At 44.2% G+C, this 12363-nt stretch overlaps 1 protein-coding gene across 1 annotated transcript in view; it reads left to right on the plus strand.

The window, feature by feature from the left end:
* The window catches only part of LOC137509805 (receptor-type tyrosine-protein phosphatase S-like), a 782862-nt gene that overhangs the window by 155284 nt on the left and 615215 nt on the right, over positions 1 to 12363 (plus strand). The window contains exon 4 of the mRNA XM_068233857.1: positions 7216 to 7357. Coding sequence (XP_068089958.1) covers positions 7216 to 7357 — 142 coding nt within the window. The remainder of the gene's footprint in view (positions 1 to 7215; positions 7358 to 12363) is intronic.

The following is a 12363-nucleotide window of genomic DNA, read 5'->3' on the forward strand; positions in this document are numbered from 1 at the left end:
ATATATATATATATTAAGTTATTGGCAAATGAAAAGGAGGAGCGCTGGAAGGTGAAAGTTGCTCTGCTCCTTAAGAGGAAAAAACCCTTAGTGATTAACTAGATAATTAGTGCCACCGAGTGAATATATATAATATATATATATATTCACTCGGTGGCACTAATTATCTAGTTAATCACTAAGGGTTTTTTCCTCTTAAGGAGCAGAGCAACTTTCACCTTCCAGCGCTCCTCCTTTTCATTTGCCAATAACTTAATCACTACTTATCACAACAAAATGATCTATATCTTGGTTTTTTTCACCACCAATTAGGCTTTCTTTTGGTGGTACATTTTGCTAAGAATTTTTTTTTATTCTAAATGCATTTTAATGGGAATATTAAGAAAATGTTTTTAAAAAATAATTATTTATTAATTTTTTAAAATAAAACGTTCTACTATGGATAAAACCCACACATTTTATTTGCCCATTTGTCCTGGCTATCACAACATTTAAAATATTTCCCTGGTACAATATATGGTGAAAATATTTTATTTGGAAATAAAGGTGTATTTTTTCCTGCTTTGCTTCCATCACTATGTCAGGAACCATGCACAACCTTCTCCTGCCTGCTAGTGGCAGCATTTGCATGGACTGACATAATGTGTCATTTCATTGTGCCACCAGCAGATGGCTCTGTGGACTGTGAGGAGCCCTGATTTTCCGAAATTTATCACATGCATCCTGTTATCACATGGACTATTTTAGGACTGCTTCTTCCTCCTGCTAATTGCCAGAACTTTGTGTTTCCAGGCCTTGTGCTTCCATGTGTATGGAGCAAGGAGTGCACCCGGAGCCAGCGGAGGACAAGCGGCGGCAACGGACAGTTAATGTATATTGCACTGGGCACCGGGGAGCACATTACACATTAGGGGGGACAACGTCGGGGGCCTCGCCACGTTCGTCGTTCGTCCCGATAATCGCACAGTGTTACACATGATCAAGCAAGTTGACCCTACATCTTGCAGCGTGTTCGACCAATTAATGCGACCAATTTCGGCCTGAATTTGGTCGCATTTTCAATCGGGCATGCACTTGGCGGCACTGATTTTCATCTAATTATAATAAAATCGGATGATCGCTCGGCCGTCAAGTCACCTGTAAAGTGAGTCACTCTCTCACTTTACAGCTCTTAATTGGAACAATATCTGTATCAGAGGTGACGGCGTCGGGCTGTACCATCTTGAAAGGGAAGCGGAGATACAGTTCCCATCATCATACCATATAACTTGTGAGAACTGTCCTTTTGTAGCATGTGATCAGTGACTTCTAGGAAGGAAGGATGGGCTCCTTGGTTCTTTCCTCTTCAGCTTAATCATCCCTGAGAAGCATTTTTTACTAAAGATTTCTTCAGATAGTGCTCCATAGTCTATAGGCTCTAATCCCCTCCCCATTGCTGTGTGTATCCTCCACAGCTACAGGGTTCCAGCTATGTGCAGTGACACAGGTCTGCTCACCGAAGAAAGATTTATTGAGACAGCTCTGGCTGCTCTCATTGCTGATAGGGTCTGGGTCAGTACTTGTGACCAAGTAGGCAACAATGCCTAATCCCTCTTCCTGGAGACCATGCACAGAGCCAGAGTGCAGCTACCACCTGCAAGTGTGTAAAGGGATTTTACATTGCTGTGTGCATTGTGTTTACATTGCTGTGTGCTGTGTTTACATTGCTGTGTGCACCACCTGCAAGTGTGTAAAGGGATTTTACATTGCTGTGTGCACTATACACTGCACGGTTGTGTTTAAACCTATTAAAAACTGTGTAAGAAGTTCCAGGGACCATGTCATATCCTTATTTCCGACAAAATCAATGGGACAAACAGGATGGCAGGATTTCTCTAATGTGGAATGGATTCATTAAGGAAATCCCGCATCCCAAGAATGGCGTATTCCATGCACCTATCTCTATTTTTACTACCAAAGAGGTTCTGCTATATAAGGCTTGGTTCACATATGACATAGCGTGAAAGGCTGCGTTTTATGTCATGTTTTATGTTAATTTTGTGTGCTTTTATTTAGCGTTTTTGGTGTGTTTGCGATACGTTTTTCATGCTTTTTGCATGCGTTTTAACCACTTGCCAACCGCCTACTTCATATTGGCAGCAGCAAAGTGGCAGCCCCAGGACCACGTAATGCAGAATGGCGTCAGGTCCTGGGGCACTGTTTTGCCGGGGATCACGCGCTGGGATGCGCGCGCATCCGCTGGCAATAGGCTCCGCCCACCCGCGACGTCAACCCGCCGGCCAATCGGAAGCGCCGGCGGGTTGTTAACCAGACGATCGCCGGATAGAAAGCGTACTCACGGTTTTGGGCCCGTAAAATTCCAGGGCAGTATAGGAACTCCACAAGTGACCCCTTTTTAGAAAAAAGACACCCCAAGGTATTCTGTTAGGTGTATGAAGCGTTCATAGAAGATTTTATTTTTTGCCAAAAGTTAGCGGAAATTGATTTTTATTGTTTTTTCACAAAGTTTCATTTTTCACTAACTTGTGACAAAAAATAAGATCTTCTATGAACTCACCATACACCTAACGGAATACCTTGGAGGGTCTTCTTTCTAAAATGGGGTCACTTGTGGCGTTCCTATACTGTCCTGGCATTTTAGGGGCCCTAAACCGTGAGGAGTAGTCTAGAAAACAAATGCCTCAAAATGACCTGTGAATAGAACGTTGGGCCCCTTAGCGCACCTAGGCTGCAAAAAAGTGTCACACATGTCGTATCGCTGTACTCAAGAGAAGTAGTACAATGTGTTTTGGGGTGTATTTTTACACATACCCATGCTGGGTGGGAGAAATCTCTCTGTAAATGGACAATTGTGTGTAAATAAAATCTAATATATGTCATTTACAGAGATATTTCTCCCACCCAGCATGGGTATATGTAAAAATACACCACAAAACACATTATACTACTTCTTCTGAGCACGGCAGTACCACATGTGTGGCACTTTTTTGCAGCCTAACTGCGCTAAAGGGCCCAAAGTCCAATGAGTACCTTTAGGATTTCACAGGTCATTTTGCAACATTTGGGTTCAAGACTACTCCTCACGGTTTAGGGCCCCTAAAATTCCAGGGCAGTATAGGAACCCCACAAGTGACCCCATTTTAGAAAGAAGACACCCCAAGGTATTCTGTTAGGTGTATGGCGAGTTCATAGAAGATTTTATTTTTTGTCACAAGTTAGCGGAAATTGATTTGTATTGTTTTTTTTTTTCACAAAGTGCCACTTTCCGCTAACTTGTGACAAAAAAAAAATCTTCTATGAACTCACCATACTCCTAACAGAATACCTTGGGGTGTCTTCTTTCTAAAATGGAGTCAGTTGTGGGGTTACTATACTGCCCTGGCATTTTAGGGGCCCTAAACCGTGAGGAGTAGTCTAGAATCCAAATGCCTCAAAATGACCTGTGAATAGGACGTTAGGCCCCTTAGCGCACCTAGGTTGCAAAAAAGTGCCACACATGTGGCATCACCGTACTCAGGAGAAGTAGTATAATGTGTTTTGGGGTGTATTTTTACACATACCCATGCTGGGTGGGAGAAATATCTCTGTAAATGACAATTTTTGATTTTTTTTACACACAATTGTCCATTTACAGAGATATTTCTCCCACTCAGCATGGGTATGTGTAAAAATACACCCTAAAACACATTATACTACTTCTCCTAAGTACGGCGATACCACATGTGTGGCACTTTTTTGCACCCTAACTGCGCTAAGGGGCCCAAAGTCCAATGAGTACCTTTAGGATTTCACAGGTTATTTTGCGACATTTAATTTCAAGACTACTCCTCACGGTTTAGGGCCTCTAAAATGCCAGGGCAGTATAGGAACCCCACAAATGACCCCATTTTAGAAAGAAGACACCCCAAGGTATTCCGTTAGGAGTATGGTGAGTTCATAGAAGATTTTATTTTTTGTCACAAGTTAGCGGAAAATGACACTTTGTGAAAAAAAAAACAATTAAAATCAATTTCCGCTTACTTGTGACAAAAAATATGAACTCACCATACTCCTAACGGAATACCTTGGGGTGTCTTCTTTCTAAAATGGGGTCATTTGTGGATATTACCATTAGGCTCTATTGCGGCATCGTTTTTGCCAGGGCCTCTTTTTACTGATCTTCTTCAACATGCAGGGTAGGTATTACCTTTCTAGATATATTGACATGTTTAAGTCAGCCTTAATCCTATACAGCATGAGTGTATCAAGTACGTAGATTCACATAGTGTTTTCTTGAAACTTCTCAATTTTTGTCTTCCGTCTTAGATACTTTTACTTGGTAAATTCCTTTGTTAGACTCCCTATAGTATATGTGGATCTGTGGGGAAAGGGCCAGAGCCCTGCAGCCGTGTCAGCCATCTACATTGCTATCTTGGTATAGGCCTATACCAAGATAGCGACGTAGATGGCTTACAAGGCTGCAGGGCTCTGGCCCTTTCCTCCCTTCCCCCCAGATCCACATACCCACTCCCCCTGCCCTGTCCTCTTTGCTCTCCTCTATGCACAGATGTGGCCACTGGCTCTCTGAGCCGCGCTGGCAGCCTGCTCCAGCTCTGTAGTACAGCAGCATTCCTGATCCTCCAATCATCCGCGACGCCCCATGGCCAGCCAGCTGATCTCCACCACACGATCTCTGCTGCTAGGGATTCATGACCCCGCTTCAATGCCACTGCTGCACAGACCCATCTGCTCCCAGGGAACCATGATGTCGCTCCAGCTCAATTAGCTGGAACTGCATCTTCCACCATTCATGCAGCCTCGGGCCTCTACTCCTGTCAGCTGCTGCCACTCCATCTTGTCAGGTGAGTCTCTGGCAGTACAGCATTCCACCGAGGTCAGGGCACCAGCTATCCTTACAACCCTCATTCTAGTGCCGCAAAGCTCCAGACACCTCCACAGATCCATCCACTGCCGCTTGCCGGGAGAATGGAGCAGCACTGAGGATGTCACCTCCTGGTCTCATGACTGCCCTGCCTCCCGCTCCATAAGGCCGGCTCCCAGGAGCCTGAATCTTGCCACTGCTGCTTCCTGCTACTTAGCACCCAAGGTGCTGCTTCCAAAGGACGTTGGACCATGCCTGCAAAAGACCCACCTATGCACCACCAGATAAACTCAAAGAATGACTACCCAGTGCCTATGGCCAATAGGTTGGGTGAGCCCTGGACATTGGCTCCTGATCCCCCATCGCCTGCTTCTGCCCTGGCTATGACTAATGACCACCATGTAGCGTCTGACTTGGGCAGCGCCATAGACTGTATTGTTGTTACAGCTATAGCGGCACAGGGGGATTTCTCCTGAATTCGGGTGCTGGCAATAACCAGACCACAAATTAGGCCATCAAAGGACTGGCTAGGTAGTCAGTAGGGGAATATATTTGTTGTATTCCTCTGCTTTATCTAGTACAGGGAGAGCCGTCTCTTGGCTTCTCTCCGCACCCAGTGAAACATCACTGAGATAACACATATGCCATAATCTTACCTGTTGGGTCCACTGTGTTATTTTTGCACTACCCCATGGTATTTTGCGTATTGTCTACTCTATGCCTACCTTATGTGTTTTCTACTATACCTAAACTATATATTTTATATTGTATCATCGCCTATCCTATACCTGCCAGAACCAATTCTGGATACAACTCCCCGTTATGCTTGGCAAAATAAATGTGATTCTGATTCTAAATTCCTTGGGTAGACTCCTTATTACATTGGCTATGTGTGTTCTAGCTGTGTTTTCTCTGTAAACTGGGCTTCTTTCATTTATATTCTTTATGGACTCATTCCCAGCGTTTGTGTTTTCTGTTAGGAATATAACGTGTTTTCCCGAAAATAAGACACTGTCTTATATTAATTTTAGCTTCAAATAATGTGGTAGATCTTATTTTCGGGGAGGGCTTACAATTTTATTACCCAGTGGCAGCCCCCAGCCCAGTAAAGCCCTCCCTGATGTGCTGCCCTGTAGTGATAGCCGAGGGGACCTGGTCCAGAACGGCAGCCCCAGCCCAGTATAGCCCTCCCCTCCCTCTGCAGAGTGCCGAGTGGAGCTTTACAGCAGATGAAACTCACCGGCTTCCGAAGTGGCAGCAATAACTTTTCTCCTCAGCAGCGCCCGGGTTCCTCTGTTTGACAATGGCGGCTTATGTCATGTGACGCAGATGTGCTTGCATCACATGACGAGAGCCGCCGTTGTCAAGGAGAGGAAGCTGGATGCTGCTGAGGAGAGACATTAACGCTGGCATGTTGGAAGTCAGTGAGTTTTTTCTGCTGTAAAGGTAATGCTCCGCACGCCACTCTACAGAGGGAGGGAGGGAGCAAAAAGGGCGGGGGGGACACATTGCGCGGCCCAGCTAGGTCTTATTTTCAGGGGATGTCTTTTATATTTCAAGCTTGCTTGAAATATAACATAGGCCTTATTTTGGAGGGAGGTTCTATTTTCGGGGGAAACGAGATATTACATTTTGAAGTCCATTTTTTAGTTTTTCCTGTACAAGCAGGTGTAAAGGTTCACACTCATGTGTTCTGATGCACTGCTGCTTATATTTTTGGACCAAAATAGATTACATTCAAGTAAAATAATTTTAATGCCCTCCCACCTCCCACCTGGCCTTCTTCCTAGCTTCCATAGTATTGAATAGAAAAAACATAACAGTCCATTTCTAGATTTACTTCTGTATGTTATGTCTTGTCCTAAAAATGCAGTTTTTTATTATCACCTGTGTCTGTTAAATACTTAGCTATGTGAGTATGACTTTTTATAAGGCAGATAATCACTGCAAAAAGGGAAGTGAGGATTACTGAGACTTGTAGAGAAGTTAGATCCCCCAGATTCACTTTAGCTTGACTAAGATTTAATGAATTAATGAAATAGTGATTTTATTGACTGAAAACTGTATATCCTACCTACCTAACACCTACCTAATGAGAAATGTTGAAGCAGAGATAGAAAAAAAAATGGTAAACTGTCCATACAGTTTATTGCTGATAGCAATGGAGGAATAACAAAAATCGAGTTGGTAGTGGAAGCATAATTTTAGTAAATAAAGTCCTTGCTGTTATTTTTATGACATATGGAAACTTTTCCTTTACATTTGTAGAAAAATAAAATATATGAAGTACTAAATTATTGCTATTGTTTTGTTCTATTGCTTAATTTTCTATTTTATTCCTCCTCACCTTATAGACTATAGAATTTGATGAAGGTGCTGGGGCAGTTCTCCGTATTCAGCCTTTGCGAACACCAAGAGATGAAAATGTGTATGAGTGTGTTGCTCAGAATATTCATGGTGAGGCTACAGTCAGTGCCAGACTCACAGTCCTAAGAGGTAAGCAACCAAGAATAGTGTGTATGTTTTTTTCTTTTTCATCTTAATAATGTATGCTGCTAAGAAAACAAAATGTGTTACATGAGATGGAGAAGGTAAAAAAAATAAATAAAGTGACCTGTGAATGTGAAAGATCTGGTACTTTCTAGTGCAAGTAGCCATGCATGCATTCATGCAAGACAATGCACCAGCAAATGCTGCAAGGAATACCTCTGCATCATAGGCTGCTATTAGCATAAAATAAGAGAAATTCAGTGTAATCCTCCACCTCCCCTGAACTCCATCATAGTGAGAATCTTTGGAGCATCCTAAAGCAAAAGATATATGAGGGTGTGAGGCAGTTTACATCCAAACGACAGCTCTGAGAGGCTATTCTGACACCGCGCAAAAAAATTCAAGCAGAAACTCTCAAAAAACTCACAAGTTTAATGGATGCAAGAATTCTGAAGCTGCTATCAAATAAGGGGTCCTATGTTAATACATAACTTGACCTGTTAAAGGGACTCTGTAACAAAAATTTCATTGTGTTTTCTACCATCCTACAGGTTCCTAAACCTATTATAATGTGCTCTGGCTTACTGCAGCACTTTATACTATCACCATCTCTGTAATAAATCAGCTTATCTTTCCCCTGTCGGACTTGTCGTCCAGTGTCTGGAAGGCTGCCAACTCTTCAGTGTGATCTGCTATGCATGCCCCCTCTATGCACACTCCCCTGTGTGTGTGTGTTATTTACATTAGCCAGCTTTTCTTTGCTCTCTTATCTTTTACAAGCTGGATAAATCCTCTGTTTACATACTGATGAGTCACACACTGCAGAATTACAGACAACCAGGCAGAGCTGTCTGCAAGAGTAAACAAACAATCAGCTTGTAACTTCAGTGAGCTGCAGTGGGAAAGAAACACACAAATGATCTCTTGAGATTCAAAAGAAAGGCTGTATACAGCCTGATTGTGTATGGATGTATTTTCTATGTGTGGACATACTGTACATCAACCTACTTCCTGTTTTGGTGGCCATTTTGTTTGTTTACAAACAAACTTTTTAAAACTGTTTTTGACTACTTTTAATGTGGCGGGGAGCGGCGAAATTGTGACAGAGGGTAATAGGAGATGTCCCCTAACTGGTATGTTTACTTTTGTGTGATTTTAACAATACAGATTCTCTTTAAGATGTTTTTGATTGAAATAGCTTTTGATTATAGTAAATATGACCTCCTAATGCTGCAAATTCAACAAATGACTATTTTCAGATCTTTACAGCCTATAAAATGTTTTCATACTCTTGTGCCTAAGAATTTGGAACAGTGAAAATTTTCATTTTGTATAAAATCCTGTTATCATAAGGAATTTTGTTTAGTAACGTATGAATTATGCTCTAATGGTTGATGACTAATGGATGATGCTGATTGCCGCTTGCATCCATTATTTAGGAAAATCAGAGAGAAATATAATTTGCATAATCATTTGGAACGTGTTGCATATGCTTACATTGTTCAAACTATTTTGCTGTTGAATGTTAAATATTGTTTTAATTTATTTCTACAGCTTTTATGAAACTTTCTAATACTGTTATGTTCAGTGTAAAATTCCTGTAATTCATGGCAACATCTTACATTTTGTGCATGTATGTTCCCAGAATCCCCATCTCTTTAATTGTGTGGTTCAGAGTATCAAAGTCCGGCTGATTAGCAGGCTACAGAGTGCCAGAATCTGGCTGTGTTACAGCAGCTCTGGGCAGCAGGTTGATTCTGGCTAAATTGTAGACTGAAGTGTGGTTGTAACGATTGTGGAATTCTCTCCGTGATCAGCGCACAAGATGTGCGCCGACACTGCGGAAATCCTCCACAAACGTATAATTTGCGGGAACCCAGCAGAAGGTGCAATGCACCTGTAGAGGGAAATTCCTGTCGGCAGGTGGAGCTGTGGAGTGCAGAGGAACAGCTCCTCTGCCCTACCACACATGCCTGACAGGAATTGTACGAAGGGAAGAAATGCAATCGTAAGAGAGGCGATTGAGAATGAGCACAGAGACAGATTGTATGTGTGTGCACCAAACTAGTCGCCAACTCGCGACGGTGCACGCACCACAGCAGATATGAAGTAGGAACGCGATCGCGAGAGGTGCGATCGCCAGACGTGACACAAGGCTACAGCAAGGCGGAGCACGAGAGTAGCAAACGCACAGCAAATCATACAATGAAGAGATAAGGAAAATAACAAACGCTAACTGAACGCGAACACCGCACTCATTCGCAACAGTGCACGCGTTCATGCGCGGTCTCCACGTGATAAGCGCAATAGAGACAAGCACGCCTAACTAACCACAGACAAACATGAAACAGAGGACGCGAGCGCTTGCTTAACGGTTACCTCACCGAGCCTCCAGCAAGCGTTCGTAGCTGACAAGACAGACACATGAAAACAGGGACAAGCGAGAGATAGGATCCACAGCACTAGCGAAAAGAGGCCAGTGCGATCCAGGGAGACAGAGATGGAGATCAGATGGATCCACAGCACTAGCGCTAGGCGAGTGCGATCCAGGCAAGACAGATAGAGGAGATAGCTGGTAGCAACCGCTGCTCCAGCTATACTCCAAGAACAAAGATCAGAACGACCTCCTGTCGACCACCGCAGGGACAGGACAATCGCCACAGACAGACAAAACAGATATGCAATCCTAACTGCACTAGGGAACCTGCCGAGTACAGTCCCAGCAATTACTCTTAAGCTAAACTTTCAAACAATGAGCAAGGCTGACACTCTCCAGAGTGTTTCACAGGAAGAATCCTTATGACCCGCGACTTCCTGTGGGAAACATAGCTCTTTATAAAGCAAGCCCACAGGGGATGTGGCTAGGCAATCTGCATGACAAACATATGCAAATTCCTCAGCAGCAAGCTGCACAACTGACAAAAGGTCTCTCTTCCAGAGACCTGCAGAATGCAGACCTGAACAGTGGTCAAAAGGCTGCCTGCCTGTGCAGGCAGCCACGCGGATCCTCACAGTACCCCCCCCCCCCCTCTAGGGTCGGATTCCAGACGACCCTCTAACCTGATATTTGCAACAGACTCTAACTGAAGACTCATGAAGGTCAGGACAGCCCGACAAGGCCCAATTCCAGAGTCAGTCCAGCCGAAACCGACCTCATCGGAAGCAAACGCCACCGAAACATGCCCATCAGTACTACCAGTCTCAGTATAACACCCATCAGGACTGTGAACGCCAGAGAAGAAGCCATCGACACCCTCCAGACAATACCCACCACCTTCCAAGGAGCGTCCGAAAATACCAAACCTGCCACAATACCTGTTCGAAGTGTCCCTTACAACACAAAAGCCACTGTTGATCTTATCCAGGGTACCAAGCAAACTTTCTCCTGGAATCTCCCAGAATCCTTCGAAGCTCCACAGAGATCCCAAGAGGGCAGAACAATCACCAGGCTCACATGGAGAATTATCAAGAACCCCCATGGAACCAATGACAATTCCGGATTCAGAAATACGAGGACACCCATCAAGATCAAGACTTTCAGGGACCACTTCTGGGCATGCAAGCAGGCAGGCCATATCAGAGCATGTCTCCACCAAGGAAGCATCTGAGCATGCTGGTAACCGAGGCACACTTGGGCTTTCTGGGTCACAGAGCACATTGGGGTACACCAGCATAGGAGAAACCTCAGAACATGTCGGGGAACTGCCAACCTCAGAGCCCGGCACGACAGGACCAAAACCAGCACCGGGCAGAGAATCATCATGAGCAGTGGTCTCAAGCACAGGACTTTCAAAAGAAGGCTTGGACTCAAACCTAGAAATCTCTGTGACAATAATATCATCATTGACTACATATGAGTGAAGCTCCACCAGAGCTGCAAAGGTAGTCAGCACAACAGCAATGCCTACTGAAGTGGGCAGCACCTCAGAAGGACTTGGGGGGCAGGAGACATCTCCTACAAGTTCTGGACCCTTTGGGAGGAACTCGGAGGTCTCCAGGACATCAGACAAGACCTCAGGAACATCTTTTTTCAAGTTTTCTGAGAAGGATTCTGAACAGGGCAAAACTGGAACTTTATTTTGTGGACAGGGCAGATGTCCCAGGGAAAGTTCCACCATAACCTGAGACTGAATTTCATAATCATGAGCGGAATGTACAGGAATATTTACTGGAACACACACTGACTCCCTAACTTTGATCTCACTGCACCCAGAATTCTGTGTAGCAGTCAAACTAGCTTGCAACTCCAAAACTGCAGAAAAACAGATGAGTATAGTAGCAATACCTAGACGAGCCTCTAGGGACACTGCAGGGGACTCTAAACAAGGCCATATTAACTCATCCAGAGTACAGGGTGCAGAATCAGCATTTTCCTCAGAACAAGAAAGGGACTCACAAATGTCAGTGTGATCGGTCATCATATTGTTATTCATGGTACAGGGCAGGCTCAGGGAAACTCTCTCTGGACCCAGCAAAGATGCTTCAGAGTCAGATTCGCAAAACCGAAGCGCTGTCTCACTCTTAGATTCGACTAACAATGTCAAATCCGAGGAGTCAGAACGCAAAACCTGCGAATCAAAAATCGCTTCAGGTTGTGAAACTGACGCTTCCATAGCGCAAACCTCCGCGATCTGCGGGGCAGACTGTAAGGCGTTCAGGATAGAAACACTGGAGCAACTGTCACCAGGCAACGGGCCCTTACAGGTGTGAATAGGGTGAGACAAAGATGCATCTGCAGTAGAAATAGCGACAACATCAGGGAAACAGGCATCAGATCGCACAGATTCAAACCGCACGCAGTCAGGAGATAATCCTCCAGGATTCGCACAGGAATCAACCACAGTGGCACACCCACTCACTTCAGATCGCATAATGTCACGACTCACATGCTTTACCCCAGAAAGGCAGGAACAATCATCCGACAACGATGTCTCTTTATTGGAATCAATTGGTTGGTGTGTGTGTAACTCATCCAAAATCGTCTGCCATACATAAATCATCAGATCCACATC

Source organism: Hyperolius riggenbachi, chromosome 1 (genome assembly GCF_040937935.1).
Source record: "Hyperolius riggenbachi isolate aHypRig1 chromosome 1, aHypRig1.pri, whole genome shotgun sequence".
NCBI classification, from domain to species: domain Eukaryota; kingdom Metazoa; phylum Chordata; class Amphibia; order Anura; family Hyperoliidae; genus Hyperolius; species Hyperolius riggenbachi.